The following is a 14133-nucleotide window of genomic DNA, read 5'->3' as shown; positions in this document are numbered from 1 at the left end:
AGGAGCTTGAAAAGGGGGTCACACACAGAGAGAGAAAATGTCTAATTAAAGTAATTGTTGATAAGTATAATAGCAGAATGTGTGGCTTTACTGTTTCTAACTCACCAGTAGTAGGTTGACCGTCTGTCAGCAAAATTATCATGGAAATGCTTTGGTCTGGCAATAGCTCAGCTGTGGTGTCTTTGTCCAGTGAGTGTATTGCCTTCTGAAGAGCACCATTAATATCTGTTGCTGTAATGTGAAAGAAAACAGGTCAGTGGATTTGACCAGAGATTTATATTGTTCTTCAGAGATCTAGTGAGGAGGCTTCAAAGGTATGGAGGGAGAGAGACAGCCAGGGCCATCCCAACAGTTAGACTGTCTTGAAAAGGCAGCTAATTAATGGTTATTTCATTTCTTATTTGCAATATTGTGAAATCCAGTCCATGAGTTTTGAACATACAAAGAAGAAAAACAAAAGAAAAAAATTCAAAGTTACTGAAATCACTGGGTGCAGTCAATAGTTTCACAACTGAATTAAGAGAAACAGGCAAATTAATTTCATTCAATCTTAATGTTGCTGTTATATAAATAAACAAATAAAGTTTTTTTTTCACCCAGCCCATGTTTTATGTGTGTTCCAGTTTGCCAAGGTCTGGCGGAGTTTTAACCCAGGCCTTAGAAAAATGCTCTAGAAACTAGGCGCTAGGGTGGATAATGCTATAGATTTCTGATGGGCCTTTTCTCATGCCTAAGGGTTGTTTGCATTCTTAATAAAGTGCTTTGGCATGTCTTGCATTATTACTGCAATGTTTAAATGCTGGGGTGGGAGAAGAGGCCCTTGTGGGATATTCTATTTCTTGTGCCAAAATATCTTGACTTGGCACCTTGGTGGGCATTTGCTCCTGCATCGAAGGCAAGATGTTGCCCTGGGGATATGGGGAAAGAAAGCAAAAAGACCTAGACTAGTAGAAATCTATGGCTTAAAGAAAATAAAATAGCACTAAGTCCACAAAGAAAAATCAAGAGATGAGCAAGTTTAGACATACAGTATGCAAATGGGAGTTATTACACTGAACAATTATAGAGGAATATGATCATATTTCTGAGAATAAAAAATAAGAAGCTGTTGAATGAAAAACCAAACATCTGAGAATTAGGTATGGACTTTAAAAATATACTGCAGTGAGCATTTCTGATTAAAACTCTGCTGAAAAACATGACAAGTCTGTTCAGTTGACAAACTTACTTCCTCCAGCAGAAATGGTCTCAACATGTCGTTTAGCCCGTTCCACGTTCTCCTCTGTAGCTTGCAACAAAGATGAAGTCCATAACCTCACAGTTCCACTAAAAAGAACTAAGCTAAAGTAATCTTCAGGATTAAGGTCTTCCAAAATCTTTTTCATTGCCTCTTTTGTCTATAAAAAGTAATAAAGCAATGTAATTTCCAGTCACAGAATCAGAAACTTAACATTAGACATATTCAAATAAATATTTCTGCAGAGTATGGGTCTAGCAGCCTAATCCTTGGCATGTCTGCCTATATAGAAGTCCCCCTGTATTTAATGGAACTTATTCCCCAGTAAGTGGACACAGAACTGCAGCCAAACAATTATGTTTTTTCTTTCCCCCCCCCCAATATGGAAGTGGTTTTGTGCAGAAAAAAAATTAGCCCATGAAGCCAGTTGAAGGACCCTGCATGTAGAAGTTGCTGTGGGCAAGGTGTGTCCCAGAACAACAGCTTTGGTCTGTGTTGTAACTGATTTGGTTCTCATTTTAAATTTCATTCTAGGCAATTAATATCCCTCTTTAATATCATTTGCTAAGGTCTAGAAAAGAAAGACAAGACAAGGGACTATGTCCTCTTTAAACAGCATGCTTGTAGCCTTCTCTTAAGTAAATTGACTTGACAGAAAGCAATTTATCCGGGAAATTTACTTGATGAGGTGGTACTGTGTGGCTGGTTTCAGACTGTAGTAGAATTTACATGCTCTGCTGCTGGTCTTCTAAAGTAAATTCAGTTAAGAGAAGGTGTGGCAATGTGTCGTTACACATCATGCACTGCTGTACCTCTCTTGCCCCTTGAGATTCCTCCCAGAAAGGCAATTCTAGGGTTGTAGCAAATACTGCTTTCCTTACTTTAAAGGCTATCTTGCATAAACAGCCAAGGAGGCGGTGGGCTTGAAAAATAGGACAGGGACTAAGTCCAAACTACTGTAAATGAGCAAGGCTCTAAGGAGCTAAAGCACTTGTTCTTATGGGCCTCAGCTCTCAAATCTCAAAGAGAGGAGCAGTTTGGTCCTGCTGTGGGATAGCAGACTCCATAAAGATTCATTGTGACTGTCAAAGAGATACTGCTATTGTCACTGGTAATTAACATACCGTTGGCGTAGCATGGCACAAACACTAGAACATTTTCTATTTGGAAAAACATTACCTGCCGTATTTTCTTCCCCCCCATAGATCCACTCGTGTCTATGACAAAGACCACGTTTTTGGGAAATGCTGGCATTTGACTGGGTGCAAAATAATGCACAAAATATCCATTAACAATCTGAAAACAAAATAAGTGGTATTAAGGTATTACACATTCATATCACAACACAGCAGTGTATAAGGTAAGTCAAACAATGGAACTTGCTCACACCGGTAGCCGTGATGGCCACCACCTTGGATGCTTTTAAAAGAGGATTTAAATTCATAGAGGATAAGGCTATTGATGGCCACAATGGCTATTTTCTGCCTCCACAGCTTCTGAATGCCAGAAACCACAGGAGGGAAGTGTGTTCTTCTGCTCGAATCCTGCTTCCTGGTTTCCCACAGGCAACTGTTCAGCCACTGTGAGAACAGAAAGTTAGGCTACATGGGCCATTGGCTTGCTCCACCAGGTTTTTCTTATGCTCTTGCTTTCTTATGACCACATGTCAATTCAACTATATCATGCGCACAAAAACCCACTTTATGAGCAGTACAACCAACCCTTTAAATGTAGGCTAATCCAGCCTCAAATAACCAGCATGCTTGAATCTAATTACCGTATTTTTCGCCATATAGGATGCACTTTTCCCCTCCAAAAATGAAGGGGAAATGTGTGTGCATCCTATGGGGCGAATGCAGGCTTTTGCTGAATCCTGGAGAGCGAGGGGGGTCGGTGCGCACCGACCCCTCTCGCTCTCCAGGCTTCAGAAAGCTATCCACTAGCCGTGGGAGTGCACTTGCCTGCACCCAGAAGCTTGGGGCGCCCTGAGCTCAGCACACCCCAGGCTTCGGGCTTTGAGCAGCTCTCCACTAGCCGTGGATAGCTTGCGGATAGCAGCCTGTTCTGGGGGCTGGGGTCGGGGGAAGCTCGGACTTCCCCCGCCCCAGCCCCGCACCTGGGGGAAAAATAATTTCCCCCCCTTTATTTCCCCCCCAAAAAAACCTAGGTGCGCCCTATGGGCCGGTGCACCGTATGGGGCGAAAAATACAGTAATGCATGAAGGGGTTAAGGTCATAGAGTAACCTGTCCCAGCAGGTTTAGCCTATGTAGCTTCCCCTCACCCTGGAAGGAAATAGGTAACCAAGCTTTCGTTCCTTCAGTCTACATGTGAACATGGGTGTGTGAGGAGCTTTGAGCTGCAGCCTCTTTTGTTTGAGACAAGTATGGAGTCTGAAACAAACGTTTTCCTATACCAATAGTTTAGGACAGGCATAGGCAAACTCGGCCCTCCAGATGTTTTTGGCCTACAACTCCCATGATCCCCAGCTAACAGGACCAGTGGTCAGGGATGATGGGAAATGTAGTCCCAAAACATTTGGAGGGCCACGTTTGCCTATGCCTGGTTTAGGAGCTTTTAGCATTTTGTAAACAAGCTACATTTTGCTGCCTCTCCAACTTTTCTGAATGCTTTATAGTATAGTTTGTAAGTACAGTGGTACCTTGGGTTAAGGACTTAATTCGTTCTGGAGGTTCGTTCTTAACCTGAAACTGTTCTTAACCTGAGGTACCACTTTAGCTAATGGGGCCTCCCGTTGCTGCCGCGCCGCCGCCGCACGATTTCTGTTCTCATCCTGAAGCAAAGTTCTTAACCCGAGGTACTATTTCTGGGTTCGCGGAGTCTGTAACTTGAAGCATCTGTAACCTGAAGCGTATGTAACCTGAAGCATCTGTAACCCGAGGTACCACTGTAAACCATTTTTATAATTTACCAGATGTGGTCGTTTTCTATGCCAGGGGAAGTGGAAAAATTTGGAAGGACATTATAAAGGGAGACATTTTGGAATTCGTTGAAAAGGGCACATTTTAAGGATTTACATCTGATATTTTTACACTTTGCTTTGCTGCATGTTTTGCCATGTTAAATCTCTCCTAGAGCTCTTCCTTGCCCCAAACTTGGATCTTGACTTCTAGAAATTTTTGAGCAGATGAACTGAAGACAAAGCAATTAGCAGTGGAAACCTACATAGGTCTACTGAAAAGTAAGTCCCATTGAGTTCAACAGGGCTTTCTCCCAGGTAAGTGAGCATAGGATTGCAGCTTAAACCAGCCTTTTAGATAAACACATCCACTTTACTGGTATGTCAACAGGGTTTGTGTTCCTAGAGATACAATATTTGTCTTTTAAACTGAGATTAGAGACCCTTTGCCTTTGCAGTTAGTTTTCTGTGGTGAAATTACTGTAGGGATGTCCTTAGACTACATGAAGACTAGGAAAATGAGAAGCCAACAACTGTTTGTCTAAAGGAAGTTCCTGTTCTCTTTCTTACTGAAGAACCTGGAAAACTGACTGGAATGTCTAAATCTCAGGGAGAAGATTATGCTACAATTCAGATCTGGTTCTTTTTCAAACAAAAGTTTAGGGGTTGCTGCCTGAAACTAAGATTATACAATTTGTAAATAGGCCTTTTCCTATGCCCCCCCTTGAATTTAGCTAAGTGATGCCTATTACTCTGAATTCTCAGTAATTTTTTACCTGTATATCACCTGCAGTCTCACTCCTTTTAACATCATAACGTATGAGAAAATCTCCATCGAGCAGTGTGTCATCCAGTCCAGGGGTTTTTCTTTGTTGATCTATGGTTGGTTTAAATGAAATGTGGGCCTAAATACAAGCCACAAAAGCAAACAATCAGTCAAGCTAGCATAGGAGGGCTGGTGATTTTTATTCTTTTTTAAAAGCATGCTAAGTCTTGTAGTCCATGTAATACATACCTTTGTCTCATTCTGCACCTTTATTAGAGCATTGTTCAGTTCATTGGTGATGAAAGTGCTCTCAGTTTCCAGTGCACTTATACCTTGTGGTTCAAATATGTGGGTGTCAATCTGAAGAAAGTAAAAAGATGCTTCAGGGTCATAACCTTCAGCTACAACATGGGGCCAGCAATTGGTGTCATTTATAGAAATAGCCTCTTCCAAGAATTTACCTGAAAGTGTTTAACAAGTTGTTTGGGCTTGACCTTGATCAGCAGTTCGTACTTTCCCAGCTTTCGCTTTAGAAGTTCCTCGTATGTGAGTTCAAAGTTAACTTTGGCAGCTGCTGCAACATTGACTGAAACACGAAACTGTTCTAGTTTTCTTCCAGTTGATCTGAAGGGAAATGAGGAATTTAGGCTTTATGCAAGAATTTGGCAGCTCATCCTCAAGTTTGGCTGCAAAATGAACTCTTGAGTGATATTAAGTTGTGGACATCCACTAGCAGAATGGACTTCCGTGTGCCACGAGATGTTTCCTTCATCTCCTTCCCCTGCAGATGCTGTTTGTGTCCCACAAATCTTTTCCAGAAGAAGAATGAGAAGTCCCACTACATGAGTAGAAGTCAACTCATGTGGATTTCGAAGTAGTGTACTGGCCCATGATAAAATGTTGCCCAAAGACTTAAGCCAACCATGTAATTGACGTGTTCTGGTTTTTAAAACCCATTTGCCACTCTTTCTAATTCTTTTAAGTTAAATCTCAACAAGCCAAAGAATGGAAGAAAGCATATCTAAACAATTGTACACATTTGTGCTGAATGTTTTTGTTGATCTGAAAGGGATGATCTAAACAGAGGATACTGAACAAAACAGGATATACTAAACAAACACACTAGAGGGAGAAATTCTTCAAAGTTCAGTGTCACTTATTGTTTCAGGCAAAAGGAAACAGCTCACTGAATCACTGATCATGATGGGGCAAGAGTAGGGTTTAAAGATTCGACACTGGTATCAACATTGCAGGCCAATTAGTGTAGTATACTTGTACTGATACTGGAGTCCAGATATTGAAGACAGGCCTCTTATACTTTTAATAGTTGTGTGTAAGAGGGAATTCTGACAGGTGTAGTTTGTCTTGTAGAGGTAAATGGAATCAATGGTTTCCTTCATTCATCCATGGAGTGCTGAAACAGCAGCAGCCAAAGCACCACGGTTTCATGGAAATTGGACTGTTCTAGAGCACCTGAATAGGGATGTTAAGAGCTCTGCAAGCTACCTGTCCCTGGTCTTCTCGTGGATAGGACGCTGCTGAACTTCCAAAAACTTGGGACATGACATTTCTAGAACACCTTGTGTCTTTTCTGAATACTAAAAGCCTCTCAAGAAGTGACAGTCTCCAAGAATCCTTGCTGGGGGAAAACTTCTCAGGGAAACAACAGTCAATTCATGATGCAGCTGAACATTATCATTTGTAAAGTTCATATTTGAAATATTTGAACTTCAGTGACATCACTATGCAATACCAGTGAGGGTTTGATATGGTGTCTGTAACCCTTAGTGGGTCTACTTCATGAAAGCCACCAATAGCTCTTTTAGATCGATTATAGTCAAATCTACACTCTCTAGAATATTATAATTTGGGCATACTGCTAGGACTGTAAAATGGAGATAGAGTGAATTGAGACTTAGGTTCTAAGAATATTGGGTTGGATCTGCAACTGTGTGAGCATAATGCCACTTGCATGATGGGATCTTTCACCTCCTTTGCTCTGCAGCCCCTGAAAGCCCTTTCTGGGATGTGAGGAGACCGTTGTAAACAGTACAGCTGCTATACAGTAAACTGCAGTGGGAAATGGAGCCCTGTTCTCGCAAGGTCCCTTCACTTTATTTTCACAATCCACCCTTCCATTGCTTCTGTCCCAAGCCACAGCTTACACTGAGGGCACCTGACATTTAGGAGAGGTTTCTGAGCAGGTGCAAGGCAAGAGAGACAGAGGCAGAAGAGACCTAGTATATCAGCAGAACTTTGGCTCCAACCCATCTTGTCCTTAATGTTTTGCTTAATGATCACAGTTGGCCTGCATTTAGGGACAATTTTTGCTCACAACATCAGGTTTGGTGTCTATTTCTTTTCGCCTTTCCCTTTGGTATTGTTGTGTGATTATTTGCTCAACCCATTTGGTCTAGTGTGCATTTACTTGACCCGCTTCAGCTTTGGGGAATGATGTCAGCGGTGCTAAGAAGTAGTGGCAATGTCTAGTAAAGTACTTGGTGTAAACCACTTTCCAAATATTCCTATACACTTCTATCCTCTCTATGGCTTTACCCATGACTGCAATGGCAGCAGCGGGGGGAGTTGCTTACTTGACCAGTCCAGCACTCTGTCCTTGTGAAACCGCAGCATCATACTGATCTTGTGCAGATTTCTTCTCCTTGATTATTCCAGGATATGTTTCTCCATCTATTGTCCTTAAAAACAGTGTTTTGAACAGTTAAAATCATAAGGAAGAGAACATATCCTCTTCTGCAGCCCACCTATTCCTCCCCAAAAACTGCTCTGGAGTTGGGGGGACCCTTCAGAACCATGTGGGAGGTGATGTTGGGGGAAGGTGAATTCAGTTTCAATAAGATTCTGCTTTTATAAATTAAAAGGTGAAAATTGCCTCCCCCTTCCACTCATTGGGACGTTCGGTTGATGGCACTGGAACCGCTTACTGGTTGCAACTCACTTCCTCAGCTGGAAGAAGCCCTTCCATTCACAGAATAGCTGGGCTGGAGCAATCTTTCTAACTTTTAAGAGGCCCCAGACATGAGCTTACAAAGCCTTACATGCTAAAGTTTGTGATGAAAGCTGACTTGGGTAACTCCACTTCAAAAAGAGCCTCCTGGGATTCATTCGCTCTGTTGACAACTCTGCTGGTGATTACTGTGTGGGCATATCGTGAGGTGACTTTGCAGTCCACATGCAGGCTGTAGATTTCGATGGCATTCTGGAGAAGAAGAGGAAAAGATTCTCTGAATTCTGACAAACTTCTTCCACACCAAATGTATTATTGTAGAGCAAGATTTCATCAGCTCATTTAGTTGTCAGAGCAAGGAGAGAGTGCATTCGTTAGGCTTCCACTCTGGCAGATGATGTTCATGCTCCTGCCCTAAAAAATTGCCCCCTCCACTATGCCACTGGTCAGGTCATAAGTCACCTAGCTCACTGTTGTCCTACACTGACTGGCAGGCTCTCTAGAAAACCTGGAACCCTTGGCATGCAAAACAGATACTCTTATCACAGAGTTATGCATCCTCCCAGATTATAAATTAAATTAGTAGTTTATATACTCCCATCAGTATTTAACACAACCAGTTTAATAGCAGTATTAACTAAATTAAGGTTAATATCATACATGAATTAGATTCCCCACCCCCTCTTTTTTCATGTTTCCGAACTGCATTCGGTAACATGATAAAAAGAGGGGGAGGGGAATCTAATTCATGAGTAGTCTACTGATGTGAATATTTTAAGGTCAGGGAAAGTAGTCATGGAAATCTGCTGCCCAAGAATAAGGACTTCCCATTACATGCCATCACCCCAAACCCCACATGAAACTAAGTTCTTGGATATTGCAAATTTATGTACATTTCCCCAATATTCTAAAGACAAATGAGACATCTCTAATTCAGAAAAAGGGACAATTACCTCAGGTGCCGCAGGTTCCACAAATACTTGTAGTGAAGAAAAAAACAGCCAAGTGACAAAAAAATGCCTGTCCATTTTGGATGTGACAAATCCACAGAAGTGAAGTCTTTTATACAAAAAAGTTAATGAACGACTAACATCTGAGGGTCTTTGTGGACTATTGAAGCCTAATATTTACCCACTGAATCAGAACAATATTCTTGAAACAGAACATCCCCCATCCTGCCAATGTCACCAATCTTGTCAAGCAAGTGAATGGAAAATCTGTGTTCTACCCAATATTTACCCACTGAATCAGAACAATATTCTTGAAACAGAACATCCCCCATCTTGCCGAAGTCACCAACCTTGTCAAGCAAGTGAATGGAAAATCTGTGTTCTACCCAATATGTCTGCAATACCAAAAATATATGAGTAGCTTCCCCCTTTCCTGTGGTTTTAAGAAAGTCCGGTTCTATAAAAATTTGCAGAATATAAATCACAGAATATAATAATGTTTTTTAAAATAGTAATAATTCCATAAAGAAAATTTGATAACACATGTACAGTATACAGTCAAACCTTGGTTCTCAAATGGCTCCATTTTCGAATGTTTCAGCTCCTGAACGTCAAAAACCCAGAAGTAAATGCTCTGGTTTTTAAATGTTTTATGGAACACGAACATCCAACGCGGCTTCCACTTGAATGTAAGAAGCTCTTGCAACCAATCGGAAGCTGCGCCTTGCTTGTTGAATGTTTTGGAAGTCGAACGGTCTTCCGGAACGGATTACGTTCGACAACCGAGGTTTGACTATACAGGAAATTTAATCCTTGGATCTTGGCAAGATGTCTTTCACTGTGCTGCTGTGTGAGCTAAGTCAGTCTCCTATACCAGACAACAATAGCACTGGCAACCAGGAAATCAAATCCAAAACCTATCAAGTCATGAAGCAATGTGGTGAGTGTCTACTGCTATCCTTTCAGTGATATAATGTAACCTTGAGCTGAGAGCTGAGAGAATGGTTGCTTGACCTTTAAACAGCAGATTGCCTGGGCCAGCTAGGGCCATCATATTACAAGGGGACTGGTTTCCTTTAGTATAGGCCCCAGTTTTGTAGACGGTTGAGACTCCCAGGCACAATGAACCCCTCAGTTCTATAACAATAGAAGAGTATTTGATTAACTACATAGTGGAACATATAGTTCAGAATATTGTACTCTGTAAAGAAATTCAGAACAATTATCCTAGCATTAATTGTTTGTTGAGCGCTTGACATTCCTGTGGCTTTTTTATTATTTCCCTTGCCTCCTTGCAACTCAACCCCACCTCCCAAGCTATTTTGAAGGGTCTCCTGACCCTCCAGCGCAGACCAGGGGAGTGGGGTGGGGGCTGCAGGAGAGACTGCGTATTGGAGGGTGTTCCACTCTCGGAAGGCTCAAACAGTCTTCCATCAGTAGAGGGACGCTAACTGTATATAATTCGCTGCTTTCAAATGCAAGGGGTGAAAAAAGAGCATGGGGCCACAAAGGGATGATGCTGTCATGTTATTGACTTGTCATGTTACTGAACTCAGCAATGTTACTGAACTTGTCATGTTACTGAACTCCGGAGTTAGGTAATTCTGGGGCTTACATAATCGGAAATTGAGTAAGTTACACAGATACATTTAAGAAAGTCCTGCATGCTGCTACAACCTCCCACGCTTGTCAAGGCTGAAATGTGATGAAACAGAGGACAAACATCCCTTGTAGTCAGTAAATGTCAACCCTTCCCCAAAAATCATGTTTTTATCAATGAAGGCGGAAGTTCTATCAGTGACCATGTTCAGTGTCTTGGGCAAAGAATGGCATCAGTCCTAGAGGATGTTAGACTTGCCAGCCACTATGTGTACCCTGACAACTCCTGCAACATTATTTAGCAGATATATTTCTATCCTACCTGTCAATGGAACATTTTTTGGAGTTGCTTAGAAAACAAGCAAAGCATTAGCAGAAATGAAACAGTGAAAGTTAGGGTTCCTTAAAAGGATGGGATGCACACACCCCAAATAAGAATGGTTTTGACATGGCACCTAAATCTCATAGGAAGGATGCACCTGGTAAACTGCCCTGGAGTGGGCATTCCAAAAGCAAGCCACTAGTAACAAGCAGGTCCAGCATTTAGTCACTGCCAGCAGGACAACAGAAGAAGAGACTTTCCCTATGACTTCAATTACCTGGTGGGTCTTTATGTAAGCAAGTGGTCCTTGTGATGCAATGTCTTTCAAAGATGAAACTAGCACTTTCAAGTGTGCCCAGAAATATGCTAGGGATTCTATTTTAAAGCTGGTGATGTTCTGAGAACAACATATGCCCTTTCATTTTTCTATTACAGAATAAATTTGTGCATGGTGTGGATGTCAGTTGTTCACTGTCCTGAAATGTTGGTTGTGAGTCGAGGCCCCACTCCCTGCTTTGTGATGAAATAAGACACATGGGATTTGATTCAGATTGTATCTTACCAACCTAGTGGTTTTTCCTACTTTCTTCAGTTTAAGCTTGAATTTTGCTATAAGAAGCTGATGATCTGAGCCACAGTCAGCTCCAGGTCTTGTTTTTGCTGACTGTATAGAGCTTCTCCATCTTTGGCTTCTGCCCATCTGGTGAGGTCCATGTGTAGAGTCATCTCTTGTGTTGTTGGAAAAGAGTGTTTGTGATGACCAGCTTGTTCTCTTGACAGAACTCTATTAGCCTTTGCCTTGCTTCGTTTTGAACTCCATGGCCAAACTTGCCAGTTGTTCCTTTTATCTCTTGACTCCCTACTTTAGCATTCCAATCACCCATTATGAGAAGAACATCCTTCTTTGATGTCATTTCTATAAGGTGTTGTAAGTCTTCATAGAATTGGCCAATTTCAGTTTCTTCAGCACCAGCGGTTGGTGCATAAACTTGGATTACTGTGATGTTAAAAGGTCTGCCTTGGATTCGTATCGAGATCATTCTATCATTTTTGAGATTGCATCCCAGTACAGCTTTCACCACTCTTTTGTTGACTATGAGGGCCACTCCATTTCTTTTACGGGTTTCTTGCCCACAGAAGGAGATATGATGGTCATCTGAACCGAATTCACCCATTCCTGTCCATTTTAGTTCACTGATGCCCAGGATGTCAATATTTATTCTTGCCATCTCATTTTTGACCACCTCCAACTTACCAAGGTTCATGGTTCTTACATTCCAGGTTCCTAAGCAATATTTTTCTTTACAGCATTGGACTTTCCTTTCATTTCCAGGCATATGAGCTTATGAATACACAGTGGAAGTGAGGAACAGGTTTAAGGATTTAGATTTGGTGGACAAAGTGCCTGAAGAACTATGGATGGAGGCTCGTAACATTATACAGGAGGCAGCAACAAAAACCATCCCAATGAAAAGGAAATGCCAGAAAGCAAAGTGGCTGTCCAACGAGGCCTTACAAATAGCGGGGGAGAGAAGGCAAGCAAAATGCGAGGGAGATAGTGAAAGATACAGGAAATTGAATGCAGATTTCCAAAAAATAGCAAGGAGAGACAAGAAGGCCTTCTTAAACGAGCAGTGCAAAGAAATAGAGGAAAACAACAGAATGGGAAGAACCAGAGATCTGTTCAAGAAAATCGGAAATATGAAAGGAACATTTGTACAAAGATTACCATAAGAAAGAACAAAAGTGGTAAGGACCTAACAGAAGCAGAAGACATCAAGAAGAGGTGGCAAGAATACACAGAGGAATTATACCAGAAAGATATGGATGTATCGTACACCCCAGGTAGTGGGGTTGCTGAGCTTGAGCCAGACATCCTGGAGAATGAAGTCAAATGGGCCTTAGAAAGCATTGCTAATAACAAGGCCAGTGGAAGTGATGATATTCCAGCTGAACTATTTAAAATTTTAAAATATGATGTTGTTAAGGTGCTACACTCAATATGCCAGCAAATTTGGAAAACTCAGCAGTGGCCAGAGGATTGGAGAAGATCAGTCTACATCCCAATCCCAAAGAAGGGCAGTGCCAAAGAATCCTCCAACTACCCCACAATTGCACTCATTTCACACACTAGCAAGGTTATGCTTAAAATTCTACAATGAAGCTTAAGCAGTAAGTGGACTGAGAACTCCCAAAAGTGCAAGCTGGATTTCGAAGGGGCAGAGGAACCAGAGACCAAATTGCAAACATGCGCTGGATTATGGAGAAAGCTAGAGAGTTCCAGAAACACATCTTCTTCTCTTTCATTGACTACGGAAATGCATTTCACTGCATTGACCACAGCAAACTATGGCAAGTTCTTAAAGAAATGGGAGTGCCTGATCACCTCATCGGTCTCCTGAGAAATCTCTATGTGGGAAAGGAAGCTATGGACATGGAACAACTGATTGGTTAAAAATTGGGAAAGGAGTACGACAAGGCTGTATATTGTCTCCCTGCTTATTTAATTTATATACAGAATTCATCATGCGAAAGGCTGGACTGGATGAATCCCAAGCCGGAATTAAGATTGCCGGAAGAAATATCAACAACCTCAGATATGCAGATGACACAACCTTGATGGCAGAAAGTGAGGGGGAGTTAAAAAACCTTTTAATGAGGGTGAAAGAGGAGAGCACAAAATATGGTCTGAAGCTCAACATCAAAAAAACTAAGATCATGGCCACTGGGCCCATCACCTCCTGGTAAATAGAAGGGGAAGAAATGGAGGCAGTGAGAGATTTTACTTTCTTGGGCTCCATGATCACTGCAGATGGTGACAGCAGTCATGAAATTAAAAGACACCTGGTTCTTGGGAGAAAAGCAATGACAAACCTAGACAGCATCTTAAAAAGCAGAGACATCACCTTGCCAACAAAGGTCCGTATAGTTAAAGCCATGGTTTTCCCAGTAGTGATGTATGGAAGTGAGAGCTGGACCATAAAGAAGGCTGATCGCCGAAGAAATGATGCTTTTGAATTATGGTGCTGGAGGAGACTCTTGAGAGTCCCATGGACTGCAAGAAGATCAAAACTATCCATTCTTAAGGAAATCACCCCTGAGTGCTCACTGGAAGGACAGATCGTGAAGCTGAGGCTCCAATACTTTGGCCACCTCATGAGAAGAGAAGACTCCCTGGAAAAGACCCTGATGTTGGGCACAAGGAGAAGGGGACAACAGAGGATGAGATGGTTGGACAGTGTTCTCGAAGCAACTAACACGAGTCTGACCAAACTACGGGAGGCAGTGGAAGACAGGAGTGCCTGGCGTTCTCTGGTCCATGGGGTCACGAAGAGTCGGACACGTCTAATCGACTAAACAACAACAACGACAA

The 14133-nt window shown here is 41.9% G+C and overlaps 1 protein-coding gene across 5 annotated transcripts in view; it reads right to left on the bottom strand.

Moving 5' to 3' along the window:
* The window catches only part of LOC128408217 (inter-alpha-trypsin inhibitor heavy chain H4-like), a 76820-nt gene that overhangs the window by 14311 nt on the left and 48376 nt on the right, over nucleotides 1–14133 (bottom strand). For 2 of the 5 annotated variants that reach the window (XM_053377594.1, XM_053377595.1), the window contains exons 1-9: nucleotides 8843–8994; nucleotides 7981–8141; nucleotides 7516–7620; nucleotides 5383–5545; nucleotides 5171–5281; nucleotides 4932–5060; nucleotides 2417–2533; nucleotides 1229–1397; nucleotides 106–231 (exon numbers count right to left, since the gene is read on the bottom strand). In XM_053377594.1, coding sequence (XP_053233569.1) covers nucleotides 106–231; nucleotides 1229–1397; nucleotides 2417–2533; nucleotides 4932–5060; nucleotides 5171–5281; nucleotides 5383–5545; nucleotides 7516–7620; nucleotides 7981–8141; nucleotides 8843–8917 — 1156 coding nt within the window. In that variant the 5' untranslated portion in view covers nucleotides 8918–8994. Of the gene's footprint in view, nucleotides 1–105; nucleotides 232–1228; nucleotides 1398–2416; nucleotides 2534–4931; nucleotides 5061–5170; nucleotides 5282–5382; nucleotides 5546–7515; nucleotides 7621–7980; nucleotides 8142–8842; nucleotides 8995–14133 lie in introns of those variants that run through there. The other 3 variants (XM_053377598.1, XM_053377597.1, XM_053377596.1) reach the window with 2 other exon arrangements.

The sequence above is a fragment of the Podarcis raffonei genome, chromosome 2, assembly GCF_027172205.1.
Source record: "Podarcis raffonei isolate rPodRaf1 chromosome 2, rPodRaf1.pri, whole genome shotgun sequence".
Classification (NCBI taxonomy): domain Eukaryota; kingdom Metazoa; phylum Chordata; class Lepidosauria; order Squamata; family Lacertidae; genus Podarcis; species Podarcis raffonei.
This window is presented reverse-complemented; position numbering and strand designations above follow the sequence as displayed.